At 42.8% G+C, this 15889-nt stretch overlaps 1 protein-coding gene across 1 annotated transcript in view; it reads right to left on the bottom strand.

The window, feature by feature from the left end:
- Window positions 1-15654, bottom strand: part of HAO1 (hydroxyacid oxidase 1) — a 46457-nt gene extending 30803 nt beyond the window's left edge. The window contains exons 1-2 of the mRNA XM_016212034.2: window positions 15518-15654; window positions 9396-9547 (exon numbers count right to left, since the gene is read on the bottom strand). Coding sequence (XP_016067520.2) covers window positions 9396-9547; window positions 15518-15654 — 289 coding nt within the window. The remainder of the gene's footprint in view (window positions 1-9395; window positions 9548-15517) is intronic.
- Between the last annotated feature and the right edge of the window lie 235 nt (window positions 15655-15889).

A 15889-nucleotide genomic window follows, 5' to 3' on the forward strand; every position in this document is an offset into this window, starting at 1 on the left:
AAAACAGCATGAACTGGCGGAATCCTCCCCGTGGCTGAGAAATGCAATGTGCTTCTAGATTTCTGCAGGGTTTTGCTTTACCTCGGCCTTAATAAAAATGTTTATTTCCGATCCAGGTCATCTGGATGTGGTGGCGAGAAGATAGGAAACCAATCACAGACTTAAATTTTAGGAGACTGGACACTAAGCCCACCTGTCCCGGTTCTTCGATTGAAAACTACTTTGTACACACCTCTCATTTACCTAGAGTCACTTTCTTACTTCCGGCTGCATTTCAGGGAGTTTTCCTCAAATCAGCGGCTCTCAGAAGACCCGAGGGGGCCTTTAGATGGGAGTGCCAACCGTGCTACATCTAACACTGTTTCATCGTTGAGGATCTGAACTATGCCTTTGGTTGGCAAGCACCAGGGTCTCCCATTCCAGACTCTTTCTGGTATTTCTCAGGCTTTGATGTGCACAGGAATCACGTGGGGATGTTGGCAAAATTCAGATTCTGACCCAGTGGGTCTGGGATGGGACTTGAGGTTCTGCATTTCTAACGAGTTTGCCAGGGACACTAATGCTTTTGTCCGTGAGAACAAGGTAGACGTTTTCGTTCACAAGGACTCACCTAAGCTAATGGGAGATACCTTATGGCCTAAGTAAACTGAGGACCATATAGAAAATGGGAGGGAGAAACGTGCAGGTGCCAGTAGCCTGGGTGGTGGCCAGTGCCCGGCTTCCCAACGGCCAGCCACGTTCTGACGATGAATCTGCCTTTCCTCCCCACTGATGTCCAGCTGGAGAGAGGCACAGGCACAGTTGCCACATTTTCTCCTGCATTCACCTCGTACTAGTTTTAAAGTGAAGGGATTAAATTGCATTACAGGAACAGCCCTTCAGCACACTTACCCATCATCAGGCATGTATTTCATAAGCTGGTTGATCTAGGATTTGCCCAGTTTCCTAGTTTTCAGATTAGAAGCAAAAAATACAAAGGACAAAATAAAAGTAAAATGACAGAAGATGAAGACGACAGAGAAGTTACTCACAGCTGAGAAGGCACAATTTACCCATTGTAAAATTGCTTCCAAATGTTTAATGCCAGGTCCAAGTCTTACACATATAAGTAAGATGCTGAATCACCAAGTAAAACTAAAGTTCATCGTGCTAGGACCGAGAAGGAAGGGGGTTATAATACATTGGGGAATGATGGGCATCCAGAGCCCCTAAGACAACCAACAGAGGAAAATATAAAATGCTAGTTATCAGCAGGAGTGAATGTCTGTCATGTGGAACATTGATTCATGTGGGACAATCCCATGCCCAGGTTGGAGCACAACAATGAAGTAATGTGCTACTTTGGGCCCAAATGATTTCTTTGAAAATAGCTCTCCTTTATGGGAAAGATGAGTTGGTTTCCAAAATTATGTGTTTGAAGGAAAAGGGGTAATACGTTCAAAAGGCCTAAAGTCTTTTTTTTTTTTTTTTTTTAGGTACCTTTGATTAAAAAGCTCCTGCAAAAGTTAGTCATCAAAACAGCTGTGCTGAAATTTTGTTACGGGAACACATTTTGCCATCTGCACAGGAAGCCACTATGTAACGGGGAAAATAGGCAGTGACAGAGCAACAAGCAGTTGTGTGGTTCTGAACTCAGGGTCTGACACACTGAAGTGTTTGCATACATGGTTTGCAGTCATGTGCACCCTCACACCCACCGCGTGTGTCAACCTTTCTTTGCGCAGGAAGCACCATTACACAGGTTTGCTAAAGAGACGATTAACAATGTTCTATGGAGGTCTAAAATTGCCATTGCGATCACTCAGGAAAAGAACATTCTAAAGTCAAGAACATTCTAAATCTAAGAAGAGAATAAAAGTTCCACTACAATTACGCTTAAAATACTCAGAAGTGGTCAAACAAATCTTAATCTACTCTTCAGGAAATTTAATCCATTTAAACACTGCTAAGAAAGGCCAGGAAACCAGACTTCATCTTTCCTGTGATTTCATGATGGCCCATTGTCTGAATCTGGGCAGGAACATCATGAGGGATCGCCCTGTCACCACACCTCGAGAACTCTTTTTTACTGTTTGGAAATGTTTTTGAGGAACAGATAGTCCCAGCAACATCTTAGCCCTCCCTTCCTTGCTTCCACTGTACCCCTGGGGCAGAAGCCTGCAACAGGCTTAAAGCATTAGCTGTGCTGCAGTGATTCCCAGGTACTGGGCATTGCACTGAGCTGTGCGGTCTGGGCCTGCCCGGCAGATCGCGTGGAGCCCACTCCACAGTGAGATGCCTTTGAAAACGGTTTCAAGGAACATCAAGTTGGGGCACGAATATCAAGTTCCATCAGCCCCTCTTAGTTTGACAACCTCAGGGTCGGGGTACACAGGTGAGCCTCTGGCTTCTCACTGCCACACTTTGTCGTCAGGCACACTAATAATTCAAGAAGAAGCAATTTTATCTTTTCAAGAAAGCTGCCCAATAGCTTAAATTATGCTGCAAAATCCTAGAAATCATAGTATTTGACATTGATCTTTAACATAGCTAAAGTCTATTTTCTAATAGCTATTTAAAAGCTGGATCTATCACTTTTGAAACATTTTAGGTATGAATTATATTATATGCTTTACACATAATATATAAACTATGTGTATATATGAAAATAGGTCCATAATCTTTTAGTATATATGCATGTATATGTATATGTACGTACATATGTGTATGTAATGTGTGTATGTAGAAAGAGCAGGTACAGTGACTTTTGATTGTTAGCACAAAAGGTTCAAAATATAAATCAGCTAAATTAGATTAAAAATAAAAGTGAGAAAGGGCATGACTTGGGGTTTTTTTTTTACTATAATGATGCAGAGATTCCCTTCCAAATGTGTAACTGATGTAATTTGGACAAAGTTCGAATGAACTGTCCTTTCTCCATGAGTCCTTCCTACTTTTGTTCCTCCCTCGTAAGAACTGATAAAATAATGAAGAAAGACAAAGAACTGGGTGAGACTCTGGAGTCAAACAGATCAAACCCGTCTCAACACTGACCAGCTCTAGGCCGTGGTCAAGGGCGTGCTTTTCCTCCACACCCAGTGAGGATGATAAATGATAATCGCCTCGCAGTCTATTTTGAGGATTAATGATAGGAACGTAAAGTCCAAGCTTCTGGTGCATAAAAGACACTCACTTCAGAAAGAGTAAAAGTTTCATTTAAAGCCGACCTGGTGCTTTTCCTGGGTTTAGGTAAAAATCGAGAACAACAAGGACATTTTCCTCGTAGTTACACTGAAATGTATATCTGCTCGGTCACCTAGTACAACACATAAATATATAAATCACTAAAGCTTTCAAAAGTACATCGTTTGGGTCTGGAGCAAAGGAAATGACAATTTTTCTTGCTGAATGGTCTTTCACTCAATGTTAGGGTTGATCACTTAATCTCGGAAAAATCCAGAAAATTCAACAGCTAAAGCTCTCACCTACACCCTAATTCAGCGCGCTGGGGTCTCTATGGCTCTTTGTGTTCCTCCCAATCTGTTCCACCTGCACCTTAATAGGTGGTCAAGTCAGAGCTGAGTCTCGAAACTTCACTTTGGAATGTTCTGGCCTTTTAGGCTCAAAAAGAAAGTGTTTAGGTTTAATGGTTTTATGGCCCATCGAATCCTGTGTGGTAGCCTGTAATTGCATCCAGGGGCAGACATTTTTTTTAAAATCTTTTTTTTCTCTCTTCTTTTGACAGTTTAATAAGAATTTGCTAATATGCTGAGCATTCCTGGAACACCCTTGGTGGGTCTGATTTTTCTCTATTTGAGGTCCCAGCGCTCCCTCATGTGGTCCTCATCCATATAACAAGTCAGAGGCAAACAGATACAGGAATGTTTAAGCCCCTCTCTCTCTTTCTTTCTGACTTTACCTGTTTAAATGTCTCCCCATAAAGGGTGAAATAAAATTTATGGCGGCCACTATGCATAACACCAGAGAGATTTCCATGACAATGTCCTAAAAGCCTCAGTGACCAGTAAGCATTATATTAAGTGGCCCCTGGAGAAGTCAGAGATGCTCCGGTTATCTTGCCAGATGGAAATGTAACCTAATGAGGCCACCTCTCTTACATGCTACTAGCATTTACACTTATTGCTGCTCTTTCCTTCAATATATTAAATACTTGTAATGGTTTTATAATCATCCCTGGAGTTTATATGAATAAAACTTAAAAAATAAAAATCCAGCCTAATAGAGTTTCAAACGAATGTGGCATTATGAGTGGAAGCATTTCTATGACTGCTTAAATAGAGCGATTGTCAATTATCAAAATGTTGACTAAATCATCTACTGCAATAAATCTCATCATAACACGATGCATGGCAAACTCCTCTCCACTCAGTGTTTCCCAGCTCTGTTCCTTCTACCTTAAGAGTTTAAATTTGTATTTGTTTAAGATTCAAGCCCCTTTATTTATGTCTCTGAATTTTGCACAAGGCTCATATTTTCTCATGAGTTTCATATTCTTTGGCTTATTCCATCCTTTCAAAACCAAAGGGATCAAACTGTAAAAACAGACCGTCTTTATAGTCTATAAAGACTATAGACTATGGCACAGAGCTTGCCTTAGGGTTCTTGCTGCAGTTAACAACATTTGAAAATATCAGTAACTGACCAGGATATTATTGGCAGCACTGCATATGTGATCGATAACCTTGAGCAGAGTATTTAAACTTTGAAAGCCTCAGTTTCCACATCCACAGGCGCTGGAGAAAGATCCTTACGGCGCTGGGCTCACAGGTTTTCAGATGGTGGTCAGGGAGAGATGAGTTAATAAGTTCAAATTGCCTGGCTCACATTCATCGCTATCATCGTTTCCCACGAGCCTCTGAAGTACCCTTTTCTATACTTACGTAGCACTTATTAAACACCTACTTGTGTCTTCAGGAAGATCTAGGGATAAATGCCTATCTGCTTGCTTCCTTCTAGTCCAAGAATGCTGCTATGAGAAATGAAAATCAGAGGCGCGCAAGGGCTCTCTCCCCCCAGGCCCTTTCCTCCAGGCTGGCGTGGAAGGCAGAGGGCAGAGGTGGGGTTTCAGAAACATAAGGAAGGTCAGTTCTCTACTTTGAATGGTCTCTCTTTTTGTAGTTGATAAAATTTTAAATGGGCACAAAACTACTATATAGAGAAAAAAATTATAAAGATCACCTACTGTTGGGAATTTTCTGGATTTTTTTGTTTGTTTGTTTTTAGTTTTCTCATTGTGGAGGTTTTGTCGTTTGTTTTTATCTTAGCAGCAGAACTTCTTTAAAGAATTGTTCTTTTCAACTGCAACATGCAACATCAGTGGCTCAGGACACACCTAGCTTCCCTCTGGTCCCTGTGCACAACCCCAGCCTCCTGCAGACACATAAGCAACCACTGATCTTGCTTAAGCAGCTCACTTTATCACCGAGGAAACGTAATCCTAGAGAGTGAAAAGGACCTGCCACAAGAAGTGAAACTAGTTAGCGGTGAATTTCCACATAAATCAGATGCCCCGGCCGGACAGCCCAAGGGACAGTTGTAGCCCACAAAAGTATTTGCTTTGGCCCACACATTGTTGCCCCAAACAGTGTTTTAGAGAATTTTGATTTATCTGCCAACATTTAAAAACCAGGAGATTGCACATAAAAATCAAGGTTTCTGGCTTCTCTTAAAATTTTTGAAGATTGGCAGCCCCACATCCTCACTCCCTCGGGGCGACAGTTGGCCAGCACTGAGCCAGGGCTGCCCCCTTTTGATGGAACCTGCAAGCTCAGGTTCGCTGGTCTCCACACTGAGCTTGCACGGTCGTTTTCTTAATGGGGCCCCTCTTTGAATATTTACACTACCAGCGTGGCCCTTGAAGCCACTTTTTGAGGTTCCTGCATGAAACTTAACAAACAAAAATATCTTTAGCTAAATGAAAAGAGCCATTTTCATTCCCACTAAGGCAGAAACAGAGTGTACTTTTTCTGAGTGTGTTTTTCATGTGTAGAAGAGAAAGATTTGGGGGACTCTGAACTCTGAGGGGCAAATAACATAAAAAGTGCACTGCATTTTGGGCAGCTTTCCCTGGCATTTATCTCATGCAGTCTTCACAAGAGTCCCTAAAGGTAAGAGCTGCTATTCAACCTGGGTGGCCAAATACAGCAAATAAGCATACAGGTCACCCAATCATACATGGTGTATTGTTTATCTGAAATTCACGGGTGTTGCTATTTTGAAAATGACAAAAAATAAATAAAAAAGAGTAGCTTCATTGGTCAGTCTACAAGCACACAGCCATGTAAGAAAGTGCAGCTCTGTTCCTATGCCCAGCTCTACTGAGATGTGCCCCACAGTGGTGAGAAGAAAGGGCAAAAGCCCTTGAAGCAGGGCCCTGTGAAGACTGGAGAACCAACTGGGAAGATGAGTCTGTGGTCCCACAGCAACTTCCAGAACTTTCTAAAAGCCCATTTTAATTATTCAGGCCAGACCATTTTCTGGGGATTTGAATGAATCTCACCTACACTTACTGACCATGCTAAAGGGGACTTTCTCCAGAGAAAACAGCTCACTAGCCCCTGTCCCTCAAACTTGGCTCCAACATCTTCTAGCTCAGGGCCAAGCCCCTGGAAACAGGAAACCTTGATTTGGGGCCAGGTAGTTAACGGGGTGGCGGGAAAAAGAAGCCCTCTAAACAACTCCCATAGATGTCACAGTCTCCCTGAGGGGCAGGCTTGCTTGAGAGGATCTCTGTATTTTGAAACAATCAAGCAAATCAAATAGCAGCTGCTTAATTCCATGTCGATTTTCTGAGTTTTTAGAAAAGAAATTAATATCTACCAAATATGAATGCTCTTAAGCTCTTACTTAGATGTGCTTGTGGCTACATATGATCTTCAGTGAGCCCCTGCCTTGGTCTGCATCCTTCCAGAAGCCAACAATGAGACAAATATGGGAGAGCAGGTCTTTCATCTGGGAATGGTCGCAAGTGAGTTGATGGAGTTGGAAAGCGAGTGAAGGGGAACGAGCAAGTAACTTCCGAGGGCAACTGGGGCTCAGCCCCACTGGGGAGCCCTGGACACTAGTATTAGAACATGTGTCAGCTCCTCTGGTCAGAGAAAGATGGGGTGTTTCTACAACTCCTCTGCATTGCTCACCCACTCCCACTCCCTCCGCTCACCCACTCCCCACCCACCCATTCTGACATTTGTCATTCTGCTGCCAGAGAAGATGGCCGGCAAAAAGTCACAGGTTCTGATACAGATGGTAAGTAACAAGGGAATGTATCCCAGGCACCAAGAGCATCTGCCCCTGGCATATACCCTTTCCTTCCAAGGCACCTATGCATCCTTTCCATTCTCTTCAGGGTCCCTTCTCCATGTTCTTTCCTCTTTTAAATTTAGTTTTTATTGCTCCCCTCTTTCAAAATAATTCAAAGTAAATATTATAAGTAAGGGCGAAAAAATAAGAGGACTATAAGTCAGGAGTAATCCTATCAGTCATACATAAACACTTGTAAAGAGTCATCTGCCTTCTCAGTCTTTAAAATAAATGTATTTTAGGCCCTTACTATTGTCTGTAACTGATTTTTAAAATGTCTTATATTGTCACGTCTTTTTAATGCCACTACATTCTTCTTATAATATGATTTTTTTTAAATGTATCCCATTTTTAATGCACCCTCTTTTTTTGCATCCTATTTCCAATTATGGGACATTTGGCTGTTTCTCCCTAAATTTCCTCCTTTTAAAAATTACAGAGGCATGGACATCCTTGGAGAAATGTCTTTCCTCAAAGTCATTAGTATTTCCTTGGAGCTCTTAGAAGAGAATTTACAACATCTCACAGAATTCACATTTTTACAACTTTGGTACACAGCGACAAATTATCTTCTAGAACAATTATTTCACTTTACTCTCTTTTCAACAGTACTTGAAAACACACATTTTCCTTCTAACCTCATCAAAAATGTATAATCTTTAGTAAGTTGATATTCAGAAAATAAAATATATGGTTATAACTTACATTTATTTATTTGTGAAATTAAATAATTTTCATATGTTTATTGGCCATTTTTATGTCTTCATTTGTGAATTTCCTATTATGTCTCTTTCTACTTACATCTTTTTTTTTCTTTTTGTGCTATTTGTTACTTTACTTTTCAAATATAAGGGCTCTTTTCACAGAAAAGACAGTAATCCTTTGCAGTGTCATATTTTGTAATTTTTTTTGTTTGCCATTTGTTTTCATTTTTATAGAAATTTTAGAGCATGGAAGGTTCAGTTTTTTATGTGGGTTTGTTGCTTTGATTTTATGGCATGCTTGGGAAGGCCTCTACTGTCCCAACTTTAAATAGACATATACCCACTTAGTATCCCCCCTCCCTTTTTCCCTTCTCCCTGCCCATATTTCAGGATTACCATAGACAAATGGCTGGGCCCACTTATCTGTGTGTGGTCCTTGAATCAAAAAAAGCTCCAGGCTCCCACCTAAGTGTGTCCACTACAACCTCACTGTGTCGTGCCGGTGTCCCTGGCAGAACCCTATAGAAGACATTTCAAGGAGGGAAAAATGGATCCACAAGATCCTTAATTCTAGAACTAAAATGCTTTAAAATAGTATTTAGTTCCTGCTCTTTGGACCTGAATTACCTGCCCTGTTCAGCATCAAAAGAAGTCAGACAGAACTCATTACCAACGTTCTATGAGTTTCTGAAGCAGAATGTGGGGAGAGTAGTCATTGTGCATACCTTCTCAAATGCTCAGAGTTGCTGGAGTTAATAAATTAGCCCTAGTAAGAAATTTCTTTATATCGTATTTGAATCTCCTTCTAAGACAGTTGGAAATGCTCTATCGGGAAGATAATCCATTGGTAAAAAAATAATAATAATAATGGTCCAAAATCATGGCAGAAAACACAGCCAGTCAGGTCATTGCATTTGCTCTTTCATTGTGAGAATCTCGTGGGTTTGGGGAAAGCAGGCCGGGCTTTGGAATAAAGTAGTCAGGAGGTTGAATCCCGTCTCTGCCACCACCTGCCTTATGACCCAGGGTGAGTCAACTTCTCAGACCCCCATTTTCTGAGATGTTGACTCTAATACTCATAATATAACTAAGAGTTATTGAGCCTCTGTTCTGTGCCTGTCACTGCTTTAAGCACTTTATATGTGTAGCCCAAGGAGGTAGGTACTATTTTTATCCCCATTTTACACCTGATAAAACCAAGGCACAGAGAGCATTTTGCCCAGAGTCATGCAGTTAGAGAGGAGAGGAGCACCAGGTGCAGGATCAGGCCTTTTGATGAGCTTCATTCTTGTGACTGTAAAAACATCAGGGAAGTGTTTGCTCGCTGCATCCAGAGAAAAGAGTCACTGAACGTGAGCCCCCTTCCGCCCCTCTGGGCGAGGAGCCCCCTACCTCGCACCGTTGCGAGCTCCCCATCCGCGTGAGCCATGCACTGCATGGCCGTAGCCCCGGCGCATATGGGCATGCTGACCCTCTGCCCCAGGACAGACGTGGACAGGTCTATCTCAGCCACGTTCCGGAGCATCCGTGGGTACAGCTTCCACCTAGGATTCAAAGGAAAAAAGGCTGAGAATTTCAAAAGCACAACTAGAGCCTTTAGGTTATAGTTAAAAAGAGAACATTTTCTTCTACTTAAGCAAATTGCAGAGGTAAAGGGAAAGGGGCAATCTGAACGCTTGTTAAGATGGAAAGTCAGCAATAAGACTAAATGAATTTCCGAAGCCACTGTTTGCAGCGAGGTGTGTGTAACACACAGGAGAACTCGCCTGTTTGAGTGTAAATCTTTGTGAGCTTTGACAAATGCACAGTCGTGTAACTACCAAAACAATCAAGATCTACAGCAGCTTGGCATCCTGGAAAATGTCCCCATTTCCTTTTGTAGTGAAACTCTCCCCGTGCTCATCCCCTAACCACCACCAGGGGTGTTTTTTTTTCCTTTGGTTTTTGTCCCTAGAGTGTTGCTTTGCAAGAAAATCATACAAATGAAATCTCATAGCGTGCAGGCTTGCGAGCCGGCTGCTTTGACTTGGCATGAAGCATCTGAGATTCGGCAGTGCTGCTGAGCAGTGCATTGTTCCTTTCGGTCGGTTAGTAACCTTCCGAGCTAAGAAGGTAGCACAGTTTGTTTATTCATTTCCCGGGTAGGAGACATTTAGGATGTTTCCAATTTGGTGCAGTTGGTGCACTTTCAATATTCACTTAAAGTTTTCTGTGTGAACACAGCTTTCACTGTGTTCTGAAGATGGTACGCAAAGGCAGGGAAGCCAGATGACAGCTTAGGAGGGTGTGTCCTGGCTACTTTTCTCTCTCTCTCTCTCTCTCTCTCTCTCTCTCTCTCTCCATATATATATATATATATATGTTTATACTATATATATAATAGTCCAGCTTTAGACCGTTACTTTAAAAATTATAATATGTTTTATTTCTTTCCAAACCCTTAAGCTGAATTCTGTATCCACTGAAGTATGATGATTAAGGAAGATAATTTTTTTTCATTTTAAAATTGAGTATTTTCTTCAAAAGTGTTATGTGGCAGAGACTGGAGTTCTGGACTTAAAGAATTTTTGGCTGCTGAGCATTATCTTAAATGCCTTTTTCTACGATTGTTTTGTGTTGCAATAAAAATACCAAAAACCAAGAGCCAAAGTTTCGCTAGTAAAATTTACAGGGTAACTACTTCTCTCTCCTCTCGGCCAAATGTACATCTCCTATTTGTTCCGAATTGTTTCACTCCCCATTAGTAACTGATCTAAACGGAGGAAAACACAGCCTGGTTCCACGGAGCACCCAGCCGGTAAGCCTGCGGGTGCACACGCTGCACACCTACCTGTCCGGCGCGTGCTTTTCGTTGCCCAGATCGAACCCTGCTGCCAGGAGAGCGAGGCTTTGAGCCAGTACCGTGCAGGGCGAGTTACTAACGGAGGAACCAAAATAAATGGAGCCTCCCCGGTCTTAAGTGGAGCCGGCTTCCCGCAGCAGGAGAAATCCTGCCTTCCCGCTGCGCTGAGAAATAGCTGAGGGCCCAGCGCAGCCCTGGCTCCCACAGCCAGGTGACAGGTCCAGCCCCGCAGCGCAGAATAGACGGGGCGCACTGTGCGAGTCCCCTGCCACCCCTTTGCCCGTCGCCCTGCATTGCTCCCCGCCCACCCCGGCTCCTTTCCCCCACGGACCTCTCACCCTGACTCTGATCTCCTGTTGGGGGGGCAGAAGCCTTGAAGAGAGCATCTATCAGCAGTCATCTCTGCGGCAGTGTTAGAGCGAGAGCAGAGGGTTTAACAGCAGCCATGGGCACAGGCCTTGCAAGGGATTAGTATGTACTCGGAGCCCAGGAAAGAGTGGGAGCTTTCATGAAGGGCACACAGCTGCAGGGCATCGTGTGTGTGTGTGTGTGTGTGTGTGTGTGTGTGTGTGTGTGTGTGCGCGTGCGTGTGTGTACAGGCCGAGGGGCATTCGTAAATGTCCAATTCCCACTTGTAAGGCAAGATTTAGTTCTCTCTCAGGCAGAAGCTCTCCACCGGTCCACATGGTGGCGCAGTCACTTTACTAACCGTGTGTTCCCGCTTCCCTACACATTATATTTCGTTCTAAGGATGACATTAGAGAGACTTGTCAACCCATGCACAAAATGCAATTCCTAGACAAAGTTAGATGAAAATCAATAGAGTGAAAAACGTATGCTCTCAAAAAAGTCCCCCGCATTTTGATATTTCCCAAAGAGCAATTACAACGAACCTTGTCAGGTAGTTTCAGTAAGTTTCCAAGCCCCACCCACACCCACACCCACCCCCAACTGAAGTGATTTTTTTCCGCCAAATCTTACATGAAGCAGGAGCTGACTATAACCCTGACTGTGCTCATCTGAGACCTTCACTTTGGGAAAGAAGGGTAGGAAGATTGATCAAACAATTGAGCAAGTAGAATAATAAACCTTTTTTAAAGGGTGGAAAATAAGACGCCTGAATAAAGGAAGTGGGGTAAAGGGGGATCCTTTAACAGGGCTTTTGACCCACACTTCACATCTAACAAGGACCTCAAATTTAATTTATAAAGACATCAAGTGACATACCACCCCCACCACCCCCAAAAGGGGCTTCTCTAGTAAGGAAGACAGCCAGCTGTGTGCTGTTACCGAATCCCACCAACTGAACAGAGTGGATTAATGTTTAATAAATCCTGTAAGATGATCCTATTGCACTCTAATTGCTCCTGATTATTTTTTACCCTAAGCATTGAACACATAAAATATATATATAAAGCATACCACGATTTTTACAATCTTATTATTTATCATTCATTGTTTAATGGTTTCTGAAGCCCCTTCAACCTCCTGAAATGGTGCATGATCGTGTGTGTGTGTGTGTGTGTGTGTGTCGCCTGGATAAAGAAACCACAGCTTTTTGGGGGGTAGAGGAAGAGTAGGGAGGGAAGGGGGAGGAAGGAGGGCAGATAAAGAGAAGAGAGAGCTGGGATATGAAATCTCCTTCCATGTGAAGCCTCAAAAACGAGAGACAATTGGCTGCTTTTCATAATGCAAGAGCAGAACGCAACAAACCCACTTTGCAAACTACCTAAATGGTTCTGTGACATTTACCTTATGGGGAAAAATACTGAGAATGCCACAGGTAAGTTTATGTTGCTTCCCAAATGTTAAGGAGACAGAATGATATCCCTTTTACCATCTGTTATGTGAAAGTGTCCATAAGTGATGCAACAGGAATGAGAATAGCTTCCTTTCCTAATATCGTGAAACTTCTAAATGCCCAAATTATAGAATTATTTTCCACCAATGATGTCTTCACAAGAAGCCACAAAATACGAGCAGACCACAGTCGAGAAGGATGCCGTGAGTTAATGTGTGTGAGAATCCAATTACTGTTCTTTTTAGAATTAGCCCCAGAGGGGACAGGCCATGGAACATGTAGCAAGCTGACGTTTGCTCTGTTCTTGTCCCGTTTGCAATAGAAACCTCTGTTCTTCTGGGTGGCTCCATCTATTTGACTTCATTGCCCTTTTGCTGGGAGGGGGGAGGAAGCAACAATATTAGGGTCCCAAATCTTACCCAGAAATGTCTCCACGCAACTGCTGGCTCACATAAGTGGCCCGTGTCCCCAGGACTCCAAAATGTGGTTGTCAGAGCTAAGTGCAGAGACACAAAAGCTGTCACTGAGAATGACCTTTTGCTGTCCTTGTGGGAGAGGGAGGTCTATAAATTTCATAAATGTCTTTAAAATACCCTGTCATTGTGTCACAACAGGCTAGGTGAGGTCCGGTTGATCTGCAGTCTTCATTTAAGTTGGAATGAGAGATTTCAAATTGATTCCCTCCAACCCGTTAACCCAAAGCCACCACAACCCCCACAGAAAATCTATTCTTAGCTCCACGTGATCAGCTCGATACAGGGTGAGGGGTGAAGGGTCGCCCAGCCAGTAACCAAGCAAAAGAGGAGCTGCGACGGACAGGCAATGGTCCCTGACGTTTGTGGCAGTAAAAACTCCTCAAATGGTTGATAATAAAATAGCATGAGCCACCCTCCAGGGAAAGTGGGTTAATATATCCATTTTCCCCTTTAAAGCTGAGCAAAAGAGGGTGCTCAAGGTTTGAAAGGTAGCAGTGCACACTCATCCTCAGGACCTGTGTCCTGTCCCTGAGCCACTCGCAGGGGCGCATGCAGGGGCTGGGAAGGCTCATGGGAAAGGAGCACCGTGTGGGGCACACAGGCCGTGAGGTCCAGCTCACAGCTCGGAAGCACCACACACAGCTTTTTATGTTTCACAGAGTCTCTGGGATTTCTAGGGCTCAGAGGTGGTCCGTCTGCTTTGCCACACACCTTGGCTGCCCCGGGAGGCCTCCACCGGGCCAGCTGTTTCCAGTCCCCTTTGCATCAGGGCGCCCACCAGCATCATGGAGGCGGTTCCATGAGTGGAGTGTCCATTAGAAAGTAAGCTCTGTGGGCAGGAGCTTTCTCTGCCTGGCTCACACTCTGTCCGCAGCATGTAGTGCAGTCTAGCCCATAGAGATTCCTAATAAGTGTTGGTAAATTAATTAACCAGTGTGGGTAGAGGGGAGTTAAGGGGAGAGGAAGGCTGTACATAAATGGAATAGGTGGTCTCCTGACATTATGCCTTCAAGAATGCTAAGAGACACCAACTGCATACTCCTATCAAGGACCTGAAATTGCCTTGGTTAAAATGACCCCTTTGGGTTAAGGTGTTGTCTTAAGGAAACAACTAGTAAGCAAACCACATTACTTGGTGAATAGAGTTGGATGGGCCCAAGAAGGGGCATCTTCCAAGAGCAGAAAACTGAAAGGGCCCAAAGTACTGAAGATTGGAAAAGATGCCGAATTTTAAGGCCTCCTCTACTCTTTGGCAACTTTTCCCTTCCCATAGCTCTTCCAGCATTTTTTTCAGCTCATTTGGTTTCCAGGGAAGATCTGAGGCAAAGTTGAGGCTGACAGGGTTTTGGGGGAGGCCCCAAACTTCATCCCATTCTCAGGCCCCTGCACGGATTTGCAGGTGAACCTGTGCTGCTTGTCAGAGAACACTTGGTTAGGATGGTTTCATTTCTCCTAATTTGCACATGGAAAAGTGATTTTGAGTGATTTTGCTCTGGACTAAAGAAAAAATACAAGAGGGAAGGCAGATTCTTTCCCCTGGATATTTTCTGCCTTTTTCTCTTTAACTTATTGCCATCATTGAGCACCCATGTCATTTGTTGGCTTTACTAAGGCCACAATGTAAAACGGATGAGCCTGAAAGAGTGTCACGTATTGAGCACTCTTTTCCCTACTTGAGCAAATAAACTTAAGCAAATATTGTTGTAACTGATGAGAGATAAAATACTCCTTTAAAGTTATTTTGCTTTTTTGTTTTTATTACAAGCAGAAAACATAAACCATGACACCCACCATCTTGTGCTTTGAAATATGAAAGTCAAAGGAAAACGAACTTGGGAAGAGAGATGAAGCTCTTTGGAGCAGAGATGAAACAGCAAAGTTGAAAGATTAATGTTCTAGACAAATTGAAATCTAAAGTGAAAGTTTAGACAACAGTAATCAAAATGAATGATAAGGGGAAAAGCCAGAAGGATGGGAACATTTGAGGCAACAATCTGTTCTGGTTCAACCAGAGATGATTATCTCGCATTTAAATGCTCTTTCCTACACTGTGAACAGACTCTCACTGTCACACTCAGAGAAAAAGACAAAGGGGTTATCAGAATTTACCACTATTTTTACACAAGGTTAAACTAGTTATCCACATAATTCCAAGTGAGGAAATTTAGGGTTGGCTTTTTCAGTAAATTGTTCAATATTCCCAGGCTAGGAATATTTTAAAAACAATTTAAAAGCCCAAGCTTTCTCACAATCCCAAGAATTTTCCCTTTCCATCTAAGCATATATCTAGACAAATAGTTCCACATCATCGACACTGAAACTAGGGGAACTTATTTTGGCAGAATGTCTTTTTGTAATTTTAAAACATGATTTAAAAATAATTAAGTTTTCTTACCTGGAAAATGCTGCCATATTATCAGCCAAGGTTTCCTGATCATTTGCCCCAGACCTATAATAGTCATATATAGACTTCTGAAGTATTGATTTAGCGTGTTGTTCATAATCGCTGATACAAACTAGCCGGGTGAACATTTTCACAGGTTATTGCAACCCCAGGCTGTTTTTATTTTTTCCCGTGTTGCCTTCTACATCTTGACAATTCTGTTGTCAATTATTAATAGGCTTTTGCTGAAGTTCAGATTTAGTTCTCTGGTGTTACATTAAGTGAGCAAACATGCTTAGGCTTTGAAATTTCATTTGCAGCTCTTGGCCAGAGAACAGCAACACCTAAGCCATACGGACTGGGCTTGGCGGGGGGGGGGGGGGG

The sequence above is a fragment of the Miniopterus natalensis genome, chromosome 7, assembly GCF_054644295.1.
Source record: "Miniopterus natalensis isolate mMinNat1 chromosome 7, mMinNat1.hap1, whole genome shotgun sequence".
Lineage (NCBI taxonomy): Eukaryota > Metazoa > Chordata > Mammalia > Chiroptera > Miniopteridae > Miniopterus > Miniopterus natalensis.